Here is a 19,274-nt window from a genome sequence, read left to right as displayed (position 1 = left end):
AAAAGAAGCAAAGGTACAGTGAACTGTACCTAACCACAGTGTGGTTGGTTGGTTGTTTCTTCAGAAATTGCCACAGACCACAAAGATTTCTCACCATCATTAACCTGCTGTGTAATTGCTTGCAGCCTCAGACAGCTATAGAATTGACCTCCTAATCATCTAAAAACAGCAGTCAGGGTACTTTTAGTAAAAATTGAAACAAAAAAAAAATCATAAAGAGAAGACACAAAATACTAACCAAAAGTATTAGCAGTTCACATCTTTTTGCACACTCTTTCACTTTTTATGTGTATTATAGTAGTTTCAAAGGCTTCCAGATCTGTGGGATGCTAGGCATCTCGCAGGCATAGCCAAAGACCAAAAACACAATGTTAATCTAGCATCCATATCTCTGCCTTAGGTGCTGGGACTTACTCTTTGTCACTCACCCAGGTTCACACTGTAAATCTGTGGAAAAGCAAGAATCGGACCTAGTCCTCTGAAGTCTTGATGCTGGTCTGCTCACCTTCCTCTCACCTCCATGTGCAAAAGAGTGGTGACTGGACATTTCCCAGAAATAAGAAATACTGTAGGAAGAAATGTGTTCTTCTATTATTTTAAATCTTAAACGATTCAGCCAAGACATCTGCTAAGAGGAGGTAGAGGGGGAAAAAAAGATTTACATAAATAGCATAAGTAATGTTACCATAATAATAGTATCATGCACATTGCTATCTCACTTGTCCAAGGCAATAAGTTCATGACTTGACATAGTGGCACACAGTTTGTGTTCCCATAAACAGAACAGAAGAAAATCTCAGAAGGTTTAAGCTGGCCTGGATCCACTGAAATTATGCCAAATTTATACTGATGGAGAAGCTGGTCTGGCAGCTATTCCTTTATTATAGCGTCTAGAGTTATTTGACATACCCTTTTTGAGGTGATAAAATTCTGTCTTTTCCAACCTCCCACTTGTGTTATAGCCATCGCTGCTTCACCATTTGCTGAAGTGGATTAGAGATGCATTATTTTAGAAGCACAAAAGCAGCAATTAGGAAATCTGTTATCATCTAGAAGCAAACAGTGATGATCCTGAATTACACAGGAAAGCAAATTTTGATAGCTGCTGACAGAAAGAATTGCTATCTCTCTAAAGGTGCCAGCACTAAAAGAATTCAAACTGATGAAGATTTGGACTGTGATGCTGAGCTATTATTTTCACTGTTGTATAATATGTCAGTATTTCAGTTGCTTAACTATACTTGTAGGATCAGGGCTTTTTTGTTTTCATGTTCTCTAAATTCAATCAAAGCTATAATCTTTATTATAAACTTAAAAGTGAAGGATTACGCAGGATTTTGTAGATCATAGTTTTGATCTTGGCCAGCTAAACTTGAAGTTTCAGTTTAAGTGCATTACTGTTAGAGTTTGGGGTTTGGGATGGTTTTTTAATGGGGCTGGCCATTTACCTTGCTTTGATTTCTCAGTATGTGAACTAAGGAGAAAGTTCAAGGTGTTTGAGGATTACTCCCAAAGGTCTATCCAGCCTTTTCAACATGTGCAAGTGCTTTGGAAAGGCAAATGATTGCATTGATATTCGAAGGTGAGAATATGTGTGAGTCCCAGATATAGCACTTGGCAAGCTGTTGGAACGAGGTAAAAGGAAAAACAGCAGCTCCCTGTCCACATATTCAGGCTAACGAGTCCTGTATGAAGCAGGCAAATGTCAGTTGTTCAAACTGGTGTCTGTATTTGATAAACACACTCAGTTTTGGCCTTGGTTGGGCTTGGGGACAATTCACACTGTAGCAATTCAATCTGACTCTTCTCTCTCTCCTGACTGCCTAGAGAGTTGAGCGAAGCCAGCTTTAGAAAATAGACCCCTGGAAAAATGGGCACTTGCTTGGGACAGCACTGCTGGGGCTGGCAGCCCACGCAGAGCCCAACATGGCAGTGCCAGAGCCCTGAAAATGGTCTCGCTGTCCCTGTAGCCAGGCCATTCCTCGCAGCAGCAATCTCCTCTCCCACACCCAACGGCACTAGCTCCACATCTCCAGGGCTAGCAAGTTGTATTTGTACCCTTGGGATGGCTAAATGCAGGTCTGCCTACACTGCTGTGAGCCCTGAGCCAGCTCTAAAGCGGAGAATGAACAAACGTCTCCCTCCATCTCATCTGCCCTGTTTCTTACAGCATTTCCAGAGCCACAGACCAGCACAAACCATTATATCATCTGGGCTGACCCCAGCAACAATATAGGTTACGGTTTGCTCACCCATTTGCCCTTTTAGTCTAATGCATAATTTTATCAGTTTCTTAAGCTACCAGAGTTAGTTTGTTAGATCATTAGTGAATCAGGCAACGGGTAGGACCTTTGCAGATGGATTTTGGTAAGTAAAATTTGGCAAATTTCACTAATGATGCACTTCAGCAGCAATATGTTCTTTGTTCTCCCTTTCTTTAAAGGGCATGAAATCAGTGAATCAGCTTTAACTGTATTTCTTGTCAGCATGTCACAACCTCAGCGTCCTTTTAATTGTGTAGGAGCCTTGTAACTGTGTTAGTTAGATTCAGTGCTGAATTTGAAGGAAGCATGAAGGGTTTTTCTGGACTTTAGCACTGCCACTTATTCACACCTAGCAAATGTAAAGCTATTAGGAAACAGCTCCTCTGGAATGACCTCATATATAAAGAAGTGTTAAGAAAAAAGGACGTTTTCCCAGTGGGTAGGACTACCGTAGCAGTTCTGATGGCAGAAATGGAGCATCACTTTCTTTTTCTGTTCACATTTCAAATGCAGCCGTCACTGTAGTATCTAGGCATCAGTAGGAGAACTAGAAGGACTGAGATTAAAGAAGCTGATCTGAGCTGGGTTAAATACTACCTGCACTGATGGCCTTGCAATTTTTGATCCAGGCATTTGTCAGGAGGAAGGGACAGGTGTACATTTCAGTATTTTTTGATGCATAAATATGAAGAAGGTACTGTGGGAAAATATAGGCCCATAAATTTGGTTATTTTCAAATTATCTATGTATTTCAATCCAAAGGAAAAACATCTCAAGAACATGAAGTAACAGAACTATCATTAGTACGCCAGTATTTTTTAATATCAAGCAGGGAGCAGGAGCTTGAGCCCTGAACTTCCATCACACGCTTATTAGACAATTTTTAAGATGTGTTGTGGTTTCAAAATGTCTTCCCAAAAGAGAGAGATGATTAAATTCAGAATACATTTACAGTCAGTTAAAATCAGTTAAATTACAAGTGTGCTCTGAAGTCAGAACACAAGCTATAATATCATCATCTGACCAAGCTGTAGTCATTCGAGTATCTCATGAGCTGGTGTTCAAGTTGCAAATAGCTGGATGCTGTGCTAGAGAGAGTCAGATTTTCAATCCTCTCTTCTCACTCTCCAGATCGGTGTCTAAATCTGGGAGTTACTCCCACACCTCACATACAGAGTCTGCCTGGGATATGGTCGCTTATTAAAGGGAAAGCTGCCATTACAGCTGCTCTGATGTAAATCATTCATATCTTTGGCCTCGCCCAGATGTAAAACATCAAAGAAGCTGAATTACACTGTATGTTTACTGTCTTCTTCAGTGTATCCACCACACATGAAAGAGAACTAGTAACAACCCTTAAAACTGTATTCTGTCTGTATGCAGAGGACTGACACTGTATGAGGAAGAGAAATGCAAGCTTTTTGTTTTTAAGATCACCTTTCCTATTTGCCAAGAAGAAATGTTAAATTTATTATAACGAACTATAAGTTAAGCAAAGCCTTGCTCAGAAGATGATTATTTACTAAATAAATTCTAGAGCGGAGGAATAGAACAAATATGACTCACATAGAGCAAACTTAAATCCCACACTGGGATAAACACTTCAAAACTAAACTCCACTTTAAAAAACAACACGGGTTTGTAGGAGCCTTAGTTCCGCTGAGGATTTGGGCTTTTAAGTCACTGAGAAGTTTAAAGATGTACTCTAGGTGAAAGAAATGAGCAAGAAACAAGCTACAAAATAAATCTGAAATACAGTCTGCATGTAGGAGTGTCTCTTCTCCTGACATACAGAATTTCAGCTACAGTCAGTGAAGTCATAGGTATGTGGGAAGACCGAAGAGTCTTATACCACAGCAGTGGTTCCCAGCTGATTGGCAAAGTAGCCACTGTCACTTAACAAACTCAGTAGGTGATGCCAAAGAAGCTCAATGGAAAGGGAGTTAAAATGCATCAAGGAAGAAGAAGAAGGAGGAGGAGGAGAAGGAGGAGGAGGAGGAGGGGGAGGAAGAGGAGGAGAGGGAGGAGGAGGAGGAGAGAAAAAACCAAATACTAAAGCCCAAATCAAACCACTCTGCTAAGCCAGCTTGAAGGTACCTAGTGTCTATGCAAAATGTGGGATCTTGGAAAGGTCAGATGTTATTATCCAATGAAAAGTTAAAGGGCACTGAATAAAATTACTCAGTTGTTGTTGCAAAGCATCTAGACATTCTGGGAACCGAGCCAGTGTGAACGGCAAATGATCAAAACAAAAATAATGCTGAGATTTCTGCTAGGAGAAAATGAGAATATTGCTGTCTTACAGCATTCTCACATAGCTCAAACAGCAACAAACAGGGAGCAGACCAATAGGTTATAAATGCACAGTAAAGATTTATTTGCTTAAACTGAGAGGTGGTGTGATCTGGTGGGATGTACCTCCATCCTCTAAGGGAGGAAACCTTGTGTGCTGTTTTCACTTCTGCTCCAGACTTGCTGTGGGGAAATGTAGACCCTCCTTTTGAAGCAGGCAGTGAAGGAAAACATTGAGGTGCAGGAAACATCTTCTCTTTGCTGGCATCAGTCTGCAACGTCTTACTCTTCAAAGTGTCGCTGACTCACTGAAATGGACTTTGTACACCCCCTCAAATTAGTCTTCTAGCTCGCATTGGTAGATTTCCCAGGTTTAGGCTGAATTATGACTCCCTGTGTTGCTGGAGCATTGCCTTTAGGTTGTCAGAGTCAAGGAACTAGAGCTTGTCTCCCAAACTTCAACTTTTCCTCTTGCAAACCAAACTCAGCCCGTTAGGTCACACAATGAGCAAGGGGAACGTGCCAGCAGGAGGGACCATTGACCAGGCTGCACAAAGGATGTGTCCCTTCAGAGAGGAGCCTCACCAAATGATACACCTCTAGCTGAATCCTTGCCCCAACGCTGGTCCCATGTTGCTGGTCAGCAGGTCACAATGTTTTACAAAGCTACAGCAGAGCTATGGAGGAGAACAAGGTGTGGGAGGTGGGGTTTTGCCATTCTTATGCAGCTTAAACAGGTCTGGAGTTTCTAGGATCACCCACCCTAAGACCGAGCTATGGCTCTACCTATTTAAAAGAAACAGAGCCCAGTCCTCAGTGGGCTGGGTAAATAAGGTGGCTTATTGCTCATACAACAATTTCACAGCTGCTTCGGGGATAATTAGACTTTTATATATCTCCTTCAGTTTGGTGGGATTTCACACTAAATGCTTGACTCATTAGTAACTTCAGTGCGTCATCCCACTGCCCCTAACAAGGTATCTCATTGTTTGGAAGGAGGAATGATATAGTGGGAAACTGCTTTCAACATCCTTTTGGCAGACTGAAAGATATTTGGTAACACATTTTAAACCTCCTTTCCTTTCCTGAGAGTGCAGGAGAGAGGGTCTAGCTATTTGACTTTTCACATAGTCAGTGCTGAAATGTTCAGGTACCACAATAAAGAGGGCATATATTTACCTAAGATAATATATTAACGCAAGATTCTATTAGACCTCAATTTTCAGGATGTGCCTTACACTCATTAATTTAATATTAATTTGCATTTAGCAGACCTAATGATTATATAGGTCAAGAAAACTAAAATATCTTTATTCTCTGGTTTTTTTATCTCCTTAGAGTACGCTCGGTTTGAGGCAAAAATCCATGACCTGCGTGAGCAGATGATGAATCACAGCATGAGTTCTGGGTCTGGCTCCCTGAGGACTAATCAGAAGAGGTCACTGTATGTCAGGTAAGCAGGAAGAGCTTTCTCCTGGGAATATGTCGGCAGCTACCTTGTCTACGCCTGACTTGTGTGTTGTGGGTTCAGCAAGGTGGGAAAGAAGTTTGAGGAACTGCATTGAATTGAACTGAGAAATGCATCAATCTTACAAGCACAGCATCATTAGTGTGAAAATTGGATAAAGCCCTATTGCTTAATCGGATCATTTCAAGCCATTTTCAAAGAGCATTATACTTTTATTGTGATTCGGTTTTATCAGACGAAGATTTCTTACCAGTTGTCAGCTCTTTCGATATCTGAGATGGATATTGTGGTGTAGTGATGCATTGCGTTTCTGTGTGAGGTCTTGCCCAGACATGGAATGATTGTTCTCATAAAGAGCACTTTTTCCCCAAGAACTTGTTCTTACAAAGCAAGGACTATTACATGCTATTCAAAATGCATGACAATCTGCTGCTATCCCCTTGCATATGTTTACCCTTCTATCAGTCTACGCTACAAAGAATTTACCATCCACCTAGCAAGATCAAATATGCAGATGAGATGCTAAACAAGATGATGTACATAGCTTAAATGGGGTAGTGAATAAGATAGGAACTGCCTAACTGTGAGCCAGGCGGTAGCAGTGGTTATAGTTTTGCTTTGACTGTGCAAGTCTATTGCCGTAGTCATCACTGTGTGAAAGATTGAGTGTTGCCCAATTGCCCCTAGCAAAGTTCTTGCTGTCACTCACGCCTTTTGGGACTCGGGGAGACTATGGGACTCCATGCCAAATATTTTAATAATCTTAATAATTATGCTTCTCTAGGCTTTTCATTTTTCCCCCCATGCTCAGCATATAATTTGAAATCCCTGACAATCATGAAGTAGAGGGAAGCAATTTGTCAGCCTCCAGGCAGTGATAATTATTCATGGGGGAGCTAATTCAGGTGATAACATTGCAGAGATCCAATTAAGGATAAATTCTACATTTTGTCATTATGCCCTCAGCATGAAGGGGTAAGGTAGCAGAGAAGGAAGGAAAAACTTAAATGTTAGCATGGATGGTCTTATTCTAGCAACCACATGAAGCACTAATTAGTACTGCTGCCAGAAAGAGCAAGGACTGAAAGGGTATGGATCACTGTTACCAGTGATCTTGCTGTTGGGCAAGGTCAGGTTGGAAGTGTCATGATTTTCGATGCATCTCTAACCTTCTCTGACCTCTCGGGCTTTGTGTTTACTTCTGGAGCAATTCCACCTGCAGTAGGTTTTTTCCAGACCAAACACAGAGTGACTTTGTTGTCAAGAGCTTTGGTCAGCTCCCTGAATTTGCATTTTATGAAAAGCTACAGTCATTGGACATGCAGGGATAGATCCAAGTTTACTTTGCTTGAGGTAAGCCAGGAACCCAAAATGTGGGGAACAATGGTGCAAGAAGTCCAAGCCAGCAACCGCAAGTCGATTCAGGTGTACACACAAAGGGCTAAGACAGGGTCCTGAACAACTGACTGGTTTGAGCTGCGGCAAAGCTCAGTTACCCCTGCTGAGAACTGAGCTTATTAGCTTGCCCACTGAGCCAAGCTAATATATCTGTGCTGCGTCTGGACTAGCCTAGTTCTTCTATACGGTATTGCTCTGTGTGCACTGATGAGCCTGGTTTTCTGCTAGTTCATGAATTCTGGATGTGGTCTGTCTCACTAAACTGATATGCCCTGGTGCTTCACGGCAGGAGTCTTTGATGTCTTAGCTGCATATCTAAATATCACTTCCCAAACCGTAAATGCAAAAACTGTTCTTTTATTCTAGAGTCGTTCCAAAAAATGCCCCAGATCTCTCAAGGAGATAACCTCAAAAGCCTCAGTCACTTCTGTTAGCATAATTTTTTTGCAGTCAAACCCACACATTTGGCTGTGTCCAACTCTGAGAAGTCTGAGAGGGTCTGTATTTTACATATTATTATAATGTGTTTGTAGTGCAGCAGTGCCTGCAGCATTGTGCTAGGCACTGTTAGTTCAAATCATATACACTAATTACAAAGGTAGCTTATGTCTATGTTAGGCACTAAGGAAAAAATAAATGTGGGCTCAGAAATGTGCTTGTTTTCAGAGACTGAAATTTTCACTTTATTGATAAACTCTTTACAGCCAGAGACCCATGTAAGAAGTCTGGGATTTAGCTTTTTTTTTTGTATTCTTACAACTCAGGACATTTCTGTTTCAATGGATTATTTTGGTCAGCATGTGCAAGACAACTAGAGGCAAATTACCATATGTTGCAAATCTGTAGCTGTAATGCCAAGTTTATGATTCAAGTTTGCTGTTTTCCTGTCTTTGGGATGTAGTGATTTTGCTGTCCTTCACTGAGTACAAGCATAGTTATTTTTTAGCCAGAGAGCTTAATCAAAGTAAATAACTATGTTGCGCAAGGAAATAAATTAAGGTCCATATAGGTTGTAATAATTGAAAATAAGTGGCATTATCTGCTCATAGAAAAGCCAACAGAAAAGAGAGTGAGAAAAAGCAAAGCTCTGTAAACAGATTTGCCAGTGGATGTGGTGTTCGTTGGATGCAGGGTTTTCTTCTTTACCTTACAGTCTGTGATTTCCCCATCCAGTCCCTACTAAAATAGCATAGCATTTTTAATTGAGATATGTAAAAGAAGTTATATGAAATGAAGTGAGGTAAAATTTAACATGGGGATAATGGGTTGAATGTAGGACTAGAAGTAATTGGCTGAAAGCAATTAAAAGTCACACTTAGCAATGTATACAACCACAGGAAAATGATCAAGAATGATTTGTTCAGAAGAAATTGTGTAATTCTGACATGATCTTTTATCTGTGCATATTCTTGTGTTTCTGATTTTTAGTATTTTTTACTTTCTTTATCCCAGTCTGTCTTTCTGATGCCTCCTGGAATATTTCCCAGGAATTTCCTGAATTTTTTTTTTCAGCACTACCTGTTCCTTTTGTATCACAGACCCTATATCTCTGTTTGGGATGTTATCAGAAAGTCCACAACACTAAAGGCAAAGTATGAGATGTCAGGGGAGGACAGAGCAGTAGGAAATGCTGTTAACTCTTTTGGGGGCCCACATCCTCTTTGTCACTAAATCTCTCTGTCGAGGAAAAAAAATACAGGAAGAAAAGCAGAAAGTGAGAGAATAGATATGAAATATAGCAAATTTTATTATTTATAATTTATCTGTTGGTGAAGGTGAATGAACTTAATTTGAATTCAATAACTGAAATGAGAGTTTAAAAAATTATCTGCTGTTATCCTTTTTAATTCATTGGAATTCAGCCATCAGCTCATGATTAATGAGGAAAGTGAACAAATCCATCACCAACTAAATGCTGTGCTATATACATACATGGGGGGGTAGTGTTTCTTATACAAATTCCTATCTTCTTTTTTGTCTTTTTGGCTCAAGGTTTTAAAATCTGCTCTTGTAAGATTATGTATTTGGTTGTCGTGAAATAGATACATGCTTTGCTTTGTCCTTCTATGTCCAGGTCCATAGTAAAATCTTTCAGGCTACATGTGGTTACTATTGATACTCTTAGGAAATGCCAGATCATGTTATTTAACCCACAGGCTATGGAACATGACAGCCTTTTGAAGAGTTAAGCATCAGAGAAGTACAGTCCTTTAAAAAGTTTGGTGAATGTGAGCAGCCATTGAAATTTTAGTATAAAATTGCCAAGCTTTGGAGGAAACTGACCTTAAGCACGATGAAGGGCTTTTCCTGTTGATTTACGAGATTCCTCCTGAGCTTAAAGTCCTTCTGCTATATTTCTGAGGGTAAAAGTAGATACTTCAGTCATTGCTACTAGTTGTACAAAGAAAAGGTTTTCAGGAATCATCTGGCATTCAAGAACTGCCTTCTTACAGTCTGTTGTAAGTCTCATTTACAGGTGAAAAATAATTAGATAAGCTTAGAATAAACAGCCATGGCACCTTTTAATCTTTATTCAAACCAGACAGCTTCTGAAATAATGTCTATAATTAAAAATTCCAATTGTCCAAAGCCACAAACAGGCGCTGTGGAGGTGTATCACTCTGCAGAAACAACTCAAAAGCTTCACACACACCCCAGCCCTTTCATTGCCGCTTCACTGTTTAAAATCTGTTCAATACCATCGGTGACCAAACACCATTCCGCCTAATCATGGCTACTTGTTGCCCTGTATAAAGGGTCTGGTTGAGCTTACTACAATGCAGAAATTTCAACTTCAGCACTACTTTTAAATATGTCAGCACAATGCAAATTGTACAGTTGGCTGTAAAGGTGGGTATGGAAATCAGAGCTGGAACAGGGCTGGATCCAGCTGTAATTTTAGAAGAAGTGGTTCTGCAGCTGCCTCTCCACCAACTGTCCAGGGGAGAAGTGTAACGAAGGGCAGAGCCTCTTCCCAATAAGATAAGGAAGTTTAAGATCAATCTTTTTTTCCAGCCCATGCTGCACTAATTATAAAAACTGTACACAGTGCGAACAGGTGCTTCTTAGTCCACTACCTTTTTTGTCTTCTAGCTGGAATTAGTGCTAAGCATTTCATAGCTTTGATAGGTGTGTGCTGTACAAACACAAAGTATTATGTGTTAAAAATGAGTGTGTTCTGGTTCATTTTTTATTGAGCCATGGGGAACAGAATCTGAAGATTTGCCATAGCAACTTAGCAGCAGCTGAAGGGAAGTCAAGGTTGAGGTACTTTGGGTTGTTTACTCTGATTTCCAGCACAATGAATTCTCCATTAGGCTTTAGACACCTTTATACACATTTCCTGAACTTCTTAGAAATCAGCATGATGCCATATCGCTTAGAGAGACTTTGATTTTCAACAAATCACAGAAATTGTCACTTGGGAACTTTGCTGAGTTACAGCTGAAGTTTGGCTGAGGCAGTTTGTGAAGACTGAATCTGGCATCCAGGGCTGGTTTTATGTAATGTCTCTTACAGTCACCGAACCTCCACAGACGAGTGGGCATCAGGTCAAGGCTTCATGGGCAAAATTCTCCTGGGAGAGCTGCATAGCAGGTTATGATGCAGTCTGAAATCCACATGAGAAATGCAATTCTTGGAGACATCCTGGTAGTGAAATCTGAACACGTGATCACATCAGACTGGGTGATGGAAAGCTCTACCGTGTAGGTCTGGAAGGAGAAATGTGATAAAGATATAATTTCATCAGGGCTTTTTGGAGGGAGGTACTGAGGGAACCAGAGAGAGAGGTATGAAATGGTCATACATACTCATTGCAAGGAGAGAGAAAATATATATATATATATTTATAAGTATGTGTATGTATATATAAAAAAGGAAAATCCAAATAGGTATATGTTAGCATTAAATATATGCTATATCCACATATGCATTGCAAATGTTTTCGCTTAAGCTAGTTGCCTAGTATCTCTCTTGAGTCAGTGGAGTGCGCTTGGCACTTTCAGACTACAACTCGTCTCATCCAGAAGTAGACATCTAAAATTGCTCAGGCGAATCATGCCCTAAAAATGTCTATTTCTCACAGCTGCGTGCAAGGAGCCTCAGGTGATCAGCTGAGATGTAAACATCTATATTAGAGACAGTTAAAGTTGTGTGACCTGAATCCCACCCACACTGAATGCCTCTCTCTCTCTCTCTCTCACACACACACACACACACACAGTGTGCATATACATATCTTGAAGAAGCTGCAACACCAGGCTCTCTGGTTGTTGTCTGCGAATGCTTCTGCTGTGTGTTTCAGTAAGACATGCAATGTAGCTTTGAAACACTGACAGTCCTGTTTAAATAGGCTGGTTTGTTCCCCATATTCTTATCCCCCAGGATTCCTTCTAAACTCATTTGCCACTTTCGTTAGCACTACTGAGAGCCATTGAGGATACACACGTGTTCAGTGCATGGTCGTCAAGCTGGATGAGTTTATGATTCCAGCTATGGCATCACACTGCACATCTCTTTCAGCTTCAGAGCACTGTAGGTCAATCTAGACTTCTGGAGACTGACTGTGGGTGAGTTTGGCACCTAGGCATTATTGTTTGGTTTTGATGGGGAAATAGCTAGAGCTTACATAGCCGTGCCTGTACTTTAATGGCATGATAGAAACTATTAGAATTCTCTTTACTGAACGGTAAGTGGAGGAAAGTGGAATTTTAGTACAGTTTGTTCATTTACCTTGGATTATTCTTAGGCAATTGAATCGTCCAAATTATAGCACAGAATGGAAACATGCATTCAGAAAATCTGTGCTAAATGGCATAATACAGAAAGCTGGGTTTTATGATAGCGTTTAGCAGGCATATTTGGAAATGGCCAGATAGGTATGCACATAACCTACACTCGTGAATTGGGCTGTTGCACTTGAGATGTGATTTCAGACTGGAAAATTGAAACCTACTTGGGACGTTATTCGTTTCACGTGTCCTGGTTAAGTATGAGTTTCTGAATATTCAATTACTATTTTTTAGCTGTTCTTTTTCTGAATATAGAGTCTTCTCCAGATCCTGCTGGCACCAGTATTCTCACTGGCTTCAGTGAGAGCTGCTCAGATTCAGGACCAAGGAAATAGTGCAAATCTTTATTTTTCAAAGCAAGGAGGGTCACTCTGTGTGCTTGAGAGACCTTTTCCCCAGGTAGATGTTCCCCAGGAGCTGAACCAGTATAATTGAGTAACTGTTCACTCAGGTCTTTATTAATGACCAGAGTCACTGAGGAACAGAGAAGGATGACAGTTATGCTGGAAGACAAGAATCACCTAATACAATGGGCAACGCATCCAGTATTATTTTGAAATTCATGTTTAGAGCAAAAGTATCTGGCTCACAGAACCTGTGATTATCTGTAAAATGGAGAAGTAAAATGAGACCAACTCTTGTCTTTGGCAATACAAATATAATGTTTTCTTATGAAACTCAGACTGTTTATGTGCTTGGAGGATCATTTTTTTTGGCATTTACAAAAAGTACCGTGTTCCTCATCCTGCTGCGCTAAGTACAGACTAAATGAGAAATTAAAAAATTCAACTAAAAGTTGAAGAACGGGGAATATCTGGAGAGAGGCTGGGGTTTTTTGAGGTGACCTCTCGCCGATGTCATCAGAAGCTGCAAGCTTTTCACATTTTTTTGTATTATGCCCGTGAAGTTTTCATAGATCCTTAATTGAAGTGCCTTAAGTAAGACACACAGCAGTGTTGCCACTCTCAGCTGAAAGATGGATGTGAGAATTATTACTCTTGGAGTATTCACAATTCAAAGGCTGTCAGGCTTATAGTTTGATGGCATTTTGGTGCTAAAAAACCACCCTGAAATGTGATGCTGTAAATATAACAACATGCCTCACCTATACCCTAGGACTGTGAAAATCGATATATTTGATACACAGTCATTTGAAACTGTTAGCCACCTCACAAGCTACTACAGTTTTTTCTAACACTTCCTATATTTCTTATGCATCTGATTTTTTTTTTTGCAATGTTGATACTAATGAACAGTTAAGGAAAAATGAGGTTCGTTTGCAATTTTTAATAACATTTCACAGACAAAGAAGCAGCAGTTAATGGAGAGTGAAAACTGAACATGTAAACACATCAGTCAAAACAGTCTCATCTCTGCTTCTGACACCAGCTCTCTCCTTCACATCTTCATGTTTATCAGATCTGCTAGTCTTAAGTACCCGGTATGAACTGATTCCTCCCTGAGACGTGGTCCGATGCATCGTTAGCTGCAGCGTGAACCAACAGCCCAGCAAGCCTTTTAGTAAGGAATGTTTCTCCGGTTGTGCCAAAAAGGGACAAAAAGCAGATTTATATCTAGCTGGTTGTGGCTCTGCAAATCATTGAATACTTTGTGTTCAAGATTAAGAGCTAATGCATGCAGTACTGAGCACCTCGAAGGACGGAGCCCTGCGTGAATAAACCGCAGCCTACAGTAATCTCAGATAACAAGCTCTGCCTAAAGTTCAGAATATAAAGCAGCCCCTTATCAAAGCCATTCTTGTCTAATTCCTCTTATCTTTACATTATCAGTAAAACTTGTTAGATATGAAATAACTGGCTGAGACAGGAAATCATGTCCTCAGTGCTTAATTAATAATGCCTGCTGAAACAGCTTCAGTAGGAGTAAGTAGTACATACTTCTGGCCATTTTCCTCATTCTTCTGTTTCATAAGTTATTGAAGTAATGTCCCAGAACAGGTAATGTGCTTGACATGTGATGTCTGCTCTAAAGAAGCAGCACACCTTTTTCTTTTCTCAAGAGATGCTTTAATAGTTTTTCATTGCACATATATTCTGCTTTCCAGTTCCCTAGTGGGACTGCCTGCTTTCTGATTCGGAGCCTCATCCAGCAGGAAAGTGTCAGCTAGAATAATTTCCAAGCCAGAAGAAGATGATGAAGAACTTGGCCACGTGTGGGAATAGGATTTGTTTGAAATTTCTATAACCAAGACAGTCACAGTTTCAGACAGCCTCATTTCTAAGCAGAGACTCAGAACATGATCCATCAGTGCAGGGGGGAAAAAGTGACAATGAAGATAAACTGTCTGTGGCTTAAAATGGCTGAAAGTGAGTCAGCAAAACATGCATTTAAGCTGTGTCTGTTCTATGTGAAAAAGCAGTCTTATCCAACAAAGAGTTTCTTATGATGTTTCCATGTCAACAGCTATAATAGGACACCATCAGTTCATGCAGTTCTCAACTGCAAAAGTACAAGACAGTAAGTTAGATCATGAACATAGAGAAGAAAACCCATTGAAATAAAAGCTTGTGGGAATACAGTCAAAAGTTGGAAATCTAAATGTGCGCGTTGGCACAGCGCAAGTTAGCAGAAGCTCTTAGGACAGTGGCCAATGTGAGAGAAAGAGATAAGACTGCTTGGCCCCTATTAAAGAGTTTTCTACCTGAAATCTTGTATCAAAAAGTTATAAAGACACTGGCTCTCCAAATTAGCTGTATTGGAACAAAGCTGAGAACAGTGTTGAAACAGGACATAACCCTGCTGAAAAGAGCAGTGGGGATTCCCATTTGAAGTGCCTTCCGATAAAGATAAATGAGGAGGATCATTTGTCTCACCACAAGAAAGTCCATCTGTGAGAAGGGAGCCCAACCAAGTTAAGTGATGAGGCTGAGGGAGTGCCAGTGGGCTTTGCTGACCCTTTTATTTCTCATCAGAAATAGAAATGACTGTACTAACTACAGCGAGCACAGGAAGGATGCAGGGACTTGTTTACCAGACATGGGGTTCGTAGGGAGCTCCTCAGCAACTCCATTTGGTCATTCCCTGCCACCCCATTCTTGTAACAGGGAACAAAGTCCTGAAACAGAAATATCAGGTCCTCCCAGGCCTCAATGGCATCATGTTGAATAGATCCTCGTTCAGATGTAGCTAGTTTGCTACGTTTGCTGTGAGTGGTGGTTGTGTGGTGCTGGTCAATAGGGGAAGCTGCTGTCCAAGGGAACCCAGCTCGGCGTGGGGGTACCGGCCCCAGCAGGCTGACGTGCAAGTGCGGGGCTTGCACTGCTTGCCCTGTCTCTGTCCCTCTCACACACCAGCCTTGCCAGGTGGGATTTGATCGTCTCTGAATGTGCCTCATATTCAGAGCAAATGTAGTAAGATTTCAGAGATTAGCATATCTGTGCGTGTCTATCTATGTGTGTGTGTGTGTGTGTACATCTGCATTCTGCCATGTCTCCAACTTCATGTCTTGTGAAGACTCTGATTGTGGGTCATGCTTTTCTTACAAGTACTTACTCTAATTGCTTTATCTACAAATGTAGCAAATAAAAGAAGACTAACAAACAGAGCTGTCTGGTGGAGTTTGCCAGATGTTCCTTACTAAATAGGAATTAAGATAATGAAACATTCACCTACTTTCCATAAATTCCATTTCTTTTTCTTATGCTTTTCAATTGACCTTGCAGGCAACCCCATTCCTTCACCCAATATATTGTGCTGCTATAATTATCAATACACCTGCTAGCACCACGTAATACCTACTGTTATACAAACCACTGCTTACAGAGAAGGCCATAAGTGTGTTGCTATTTCTGCTCCCACATCTTCCTCCTAGTTGTTCAAAAGGTTCCTGACATAGTGGGCAGCACCTGAAAGCTTTGTGAAAAACTAGGACAGAAGCAGCTGCTTGACAGAATACAAAGATTTTTTTGGTAACCTCATATTTCTAAGCACTTAGATTTTAGTTATGCCAGGTTGAAATAGTTTTTACCTTGGTGTGCTGATAATGATGTGTCCTCTCCATTTCCAAGAAGTATCAATATTCCTTTCTTTCTGGGAGCCAAAAAGGTCTGTAATTTTCCCTTTTAAAAAGCACTATCTTTGCAGACGTGCTTTCTCTTCTTGATGTCCTTGAGACATTTTAGAATCCAGGTAGAGGTTGCAGTGACTGACTGTTGTAATTACTCCTTTCTGCAGAGACTGTAAGACAATTTCTACGGATAAGGATCATAGGTTATCAATCACAAAATGGAAGCCCAGCCTAATGGCCATCAAGCAGTATTTTGCCACTTTCTTGCAGATGGTTCAAGATACAAAGCCACAGTTCAGTCCTTTCAGCTGTTCCCCTCTGTACCCAGCCAGTTGGATTTTGTTTGTCTATCAAGATCCGTGTTGCTGAGAATACCTCAGGAACTGTTCTTGTACAAGAAGTAAAGTTTAGATTTGAAAAACGTCTGTGGTTTCTTCAAGTATTTCTGTACAAGGAAACGGATATCTATGTGAACTCATCTTGAAAACAGATTAACTGAGACTAAACAGAATCAAAAACCTTTTCAGTAGTACTGCAGGAAACGTGGTAGAAGCAGTGTTTCTAACATGATTTGCAGGTTCAAAATGCAATCATCCTTTCAGTATAAGCATTGAAAGTGATTCTGTCCTTGCTACACTGGCAGCCAGAGCATTGCCACATCCATGGAGAGCTATTGCCACAAGGCTTTGCTGCAGGGAGAAGCTGTGAATGTAATGTCCTGAGAGATGCCCTGGAAAGTAAATTTACTCTCTGAGTTATTCTCCCCTGAGGTCTCATTCAGACATGACATTACAGACAGATTTTTATGACATCCACTTATTATTAATTTAATAGCAAATTTATCACATTATTAAATAACCTAGATTTTAATACTATATATTGTTGTTGTTTAGCACTCTAGTGTCTGGTCCTGATTTCACACCTGCCCTTCTTTACAGAAAAAAGGATGAGCTACGCTGGCATTAACATGGTCAGAACTAGGTTCCTAAAGCTTCTACTAGAGTTATGAGGAACGGCACGATTTCAGTCCACGACACTTCTTCAAATCTGATTCACATGGGTTTCATTCTGGCTAAAGTTATCCCCAACTAAAGTGCAATTAGTCATCACTCTTTACCCTGGTTTCAAGTCAGAATCATGAGATGTTCCAGGAGTAAAGATCAGAATTCTTCCTTCATCACTGATATTTGCATGTGGATTCATCTTCAAAGTCTCGTGAACTTCAGCAGATCTTTCAGCAAAACTGAACTGGACCTGAATTTTCTTGTTAAGTCTCTGGAAATTTAATCATCTACTTATACTTTAATAATTAATTAGAATATCAGTAAGAAAAACAAAATATGAATTAATACTTACACGCTTCATATCAATTTCTGTGTTGGGCTTACTATCCAGCCAGATCTAGTTGTTACTGCTAGAAGATGATGGGTCGGTTTGAAGTCCACAGCTCGCAACATCTCCTGATGAAAGTGCAGTAACCATAGGCATTCAGCACAGGTTATAAACTTCCATGTACAACAGAAATGAAGCCTGGCAGCCAGGCGAGTTTTGCTGGTTTTGTGACAAATAGCTGTTCTTTCACGTAAATCTGATCTCATTCAGCAAATGCCTGAGAATTTATTTCAATATCTGAATATGTTGCCTTTTTACATAGGCCAATAAGTATGATTTTATTATAGCTGCTGTGTTAATGTAATCATCTTTTATTTTCTTGATACCTTCAGGATTGTGTATTTTTAAAGGTTTTTCTAGTTTACTTTCATTTATATTGTTGCTTGCTGTTAAAATTCAGAAAATGGTTAAACAGAACATCATTAGAAATACAGGGATTTCTTTTAAATTCCTTATCCTCAGTAATCATTTTATCTGCCTTTGTCTGTCTGCTGCACAAGTAGTAGAGAGTGATTCAGTTAGCAGCAGTCGCCTATAGGTTCCCCTTAAGAATATCAAAACAATTTTAAAAGTTCGGATGAAATTCAACAGATGATAGCTTTGCCTTTAAGGAGGATTGCAGCAGCTTTGGCTGCAAGAAATCTGGAGAAAAAAAATAAAAGAAATAACAATCAGCAGACAGGAATTTTTTCTCACTGAGGGTATGAAATAATAGTGAATTTGACTGAATTAATGACTTGAAAATTATCCAGCTGAATGCAAGGACAATTGCTGAATTTAGAGCCTGTAGAAGATGAGGTTGTTCTCCTCTTAATAGACTGTGAAAGAGTTGTATGGTAGGTGCTTCTCAAGCTATTTTAGTTTTATTTTTTCTGTATTGCCATCCCAAAGCCATCAGGCACTGGACAGACATAAGAATACATTCCTTTTTAATGTGGATAGTGTGCAGAATGGTCAAAGTTTCCTTTCCCTAAACTTTTTAATTGCTATAATTTCCTTGGTTCAGTGCAGCAGCTCTTAATTTGCATTAAGATGAGTGAAAGGAAAATCCCTACTTGGTTTACTGGGGTTTGAATTTTTAAGAAAGGACACTTCAATTATACTCAGGTTTCAATGCTGCTTTTTTAGGAAATTTTATAAAAGTATTAAGTCGCTGCAGTTGCACTTTTAGTGTTCCATCTATGGAGATGCACTACATACCCCAGCGCATTACACAAAAGACTTGCATTTGTTTTTCCACCAGTTGCCTTGGGTTCTAAATATATTCCAGAGCTTCGGGGAACATCAATTTGAAATGGGATTTTGTTATATTTGGGAAGAGCAAACAGATAAGTGTATGGAATAAGGGAAATATTCTAAATGTGTTTATTAAACAGTCAGTAATAATTGTCTTCTACAAACAGCAGTAAAACCCATCTGCAGTCAGTATAACTAATGGTTAATGTGGTGTGAATCAAGCAGTCATACGCTGCCATAACTCAGACAAAAATCTTAGTACTAACAAGAATTTGACTCCAAGTTACTGTTTCGAAGTGCTCTGCCTGTTTAAAGAACACAAAGAATTTTCCGTCCTATCTGAGCTTTTCCTCCAGGGAGATAAGTGGTATCATTCTGGAATTGAGGAGCTCAGATTCTGCATT

The 19,274-nt window shown here is 40.0% G+C and overlaps 1 protein-coding gene across 23 annotated transcripts in view; it reads left to right on the top strand.

Moving 5' to 3' along the window:
* DLG2 (discs large MAGUK scaffold protein 2) overlaps positions 1-19,274 on the top strand; it is a 1,063,600-nt gene that overhangs the window by 955,970 nt on the left and 88,356 nt on the right. For all 23 annotated transcript variants that reach the window (XM_076328370.1, XM_076328369.1, XM_076328371.1 and 20 more), the window contains one exon: positions 5,895-6,009. In XM_076328370.1, coding sequence (XP_076184485.1) covers positions 5,895-6,009 — 115 coding nt within the window. The remainder of the gene's footprint in view (positions 1-5,894; positions 6,010-19,274) is intronic.

This window comes from Aptenodytes patagonicus, chromosome 1, assembly GCF_965638725.1.
Source record: "Aptenodytes patagonicus chromosome 1, bAptPat1.pri.cur, whole genome shotgun sequence".
Lineage (NCBI taxonomy): Eukaryota > Metazoa > Chordata > Aves > Sphenisciformes > Spheniscidae > Aptenodytes > Aptenodytes patagonicus.
This window is presented reverse-complemented; position numbering and strand designations above follow the sequence as displayed.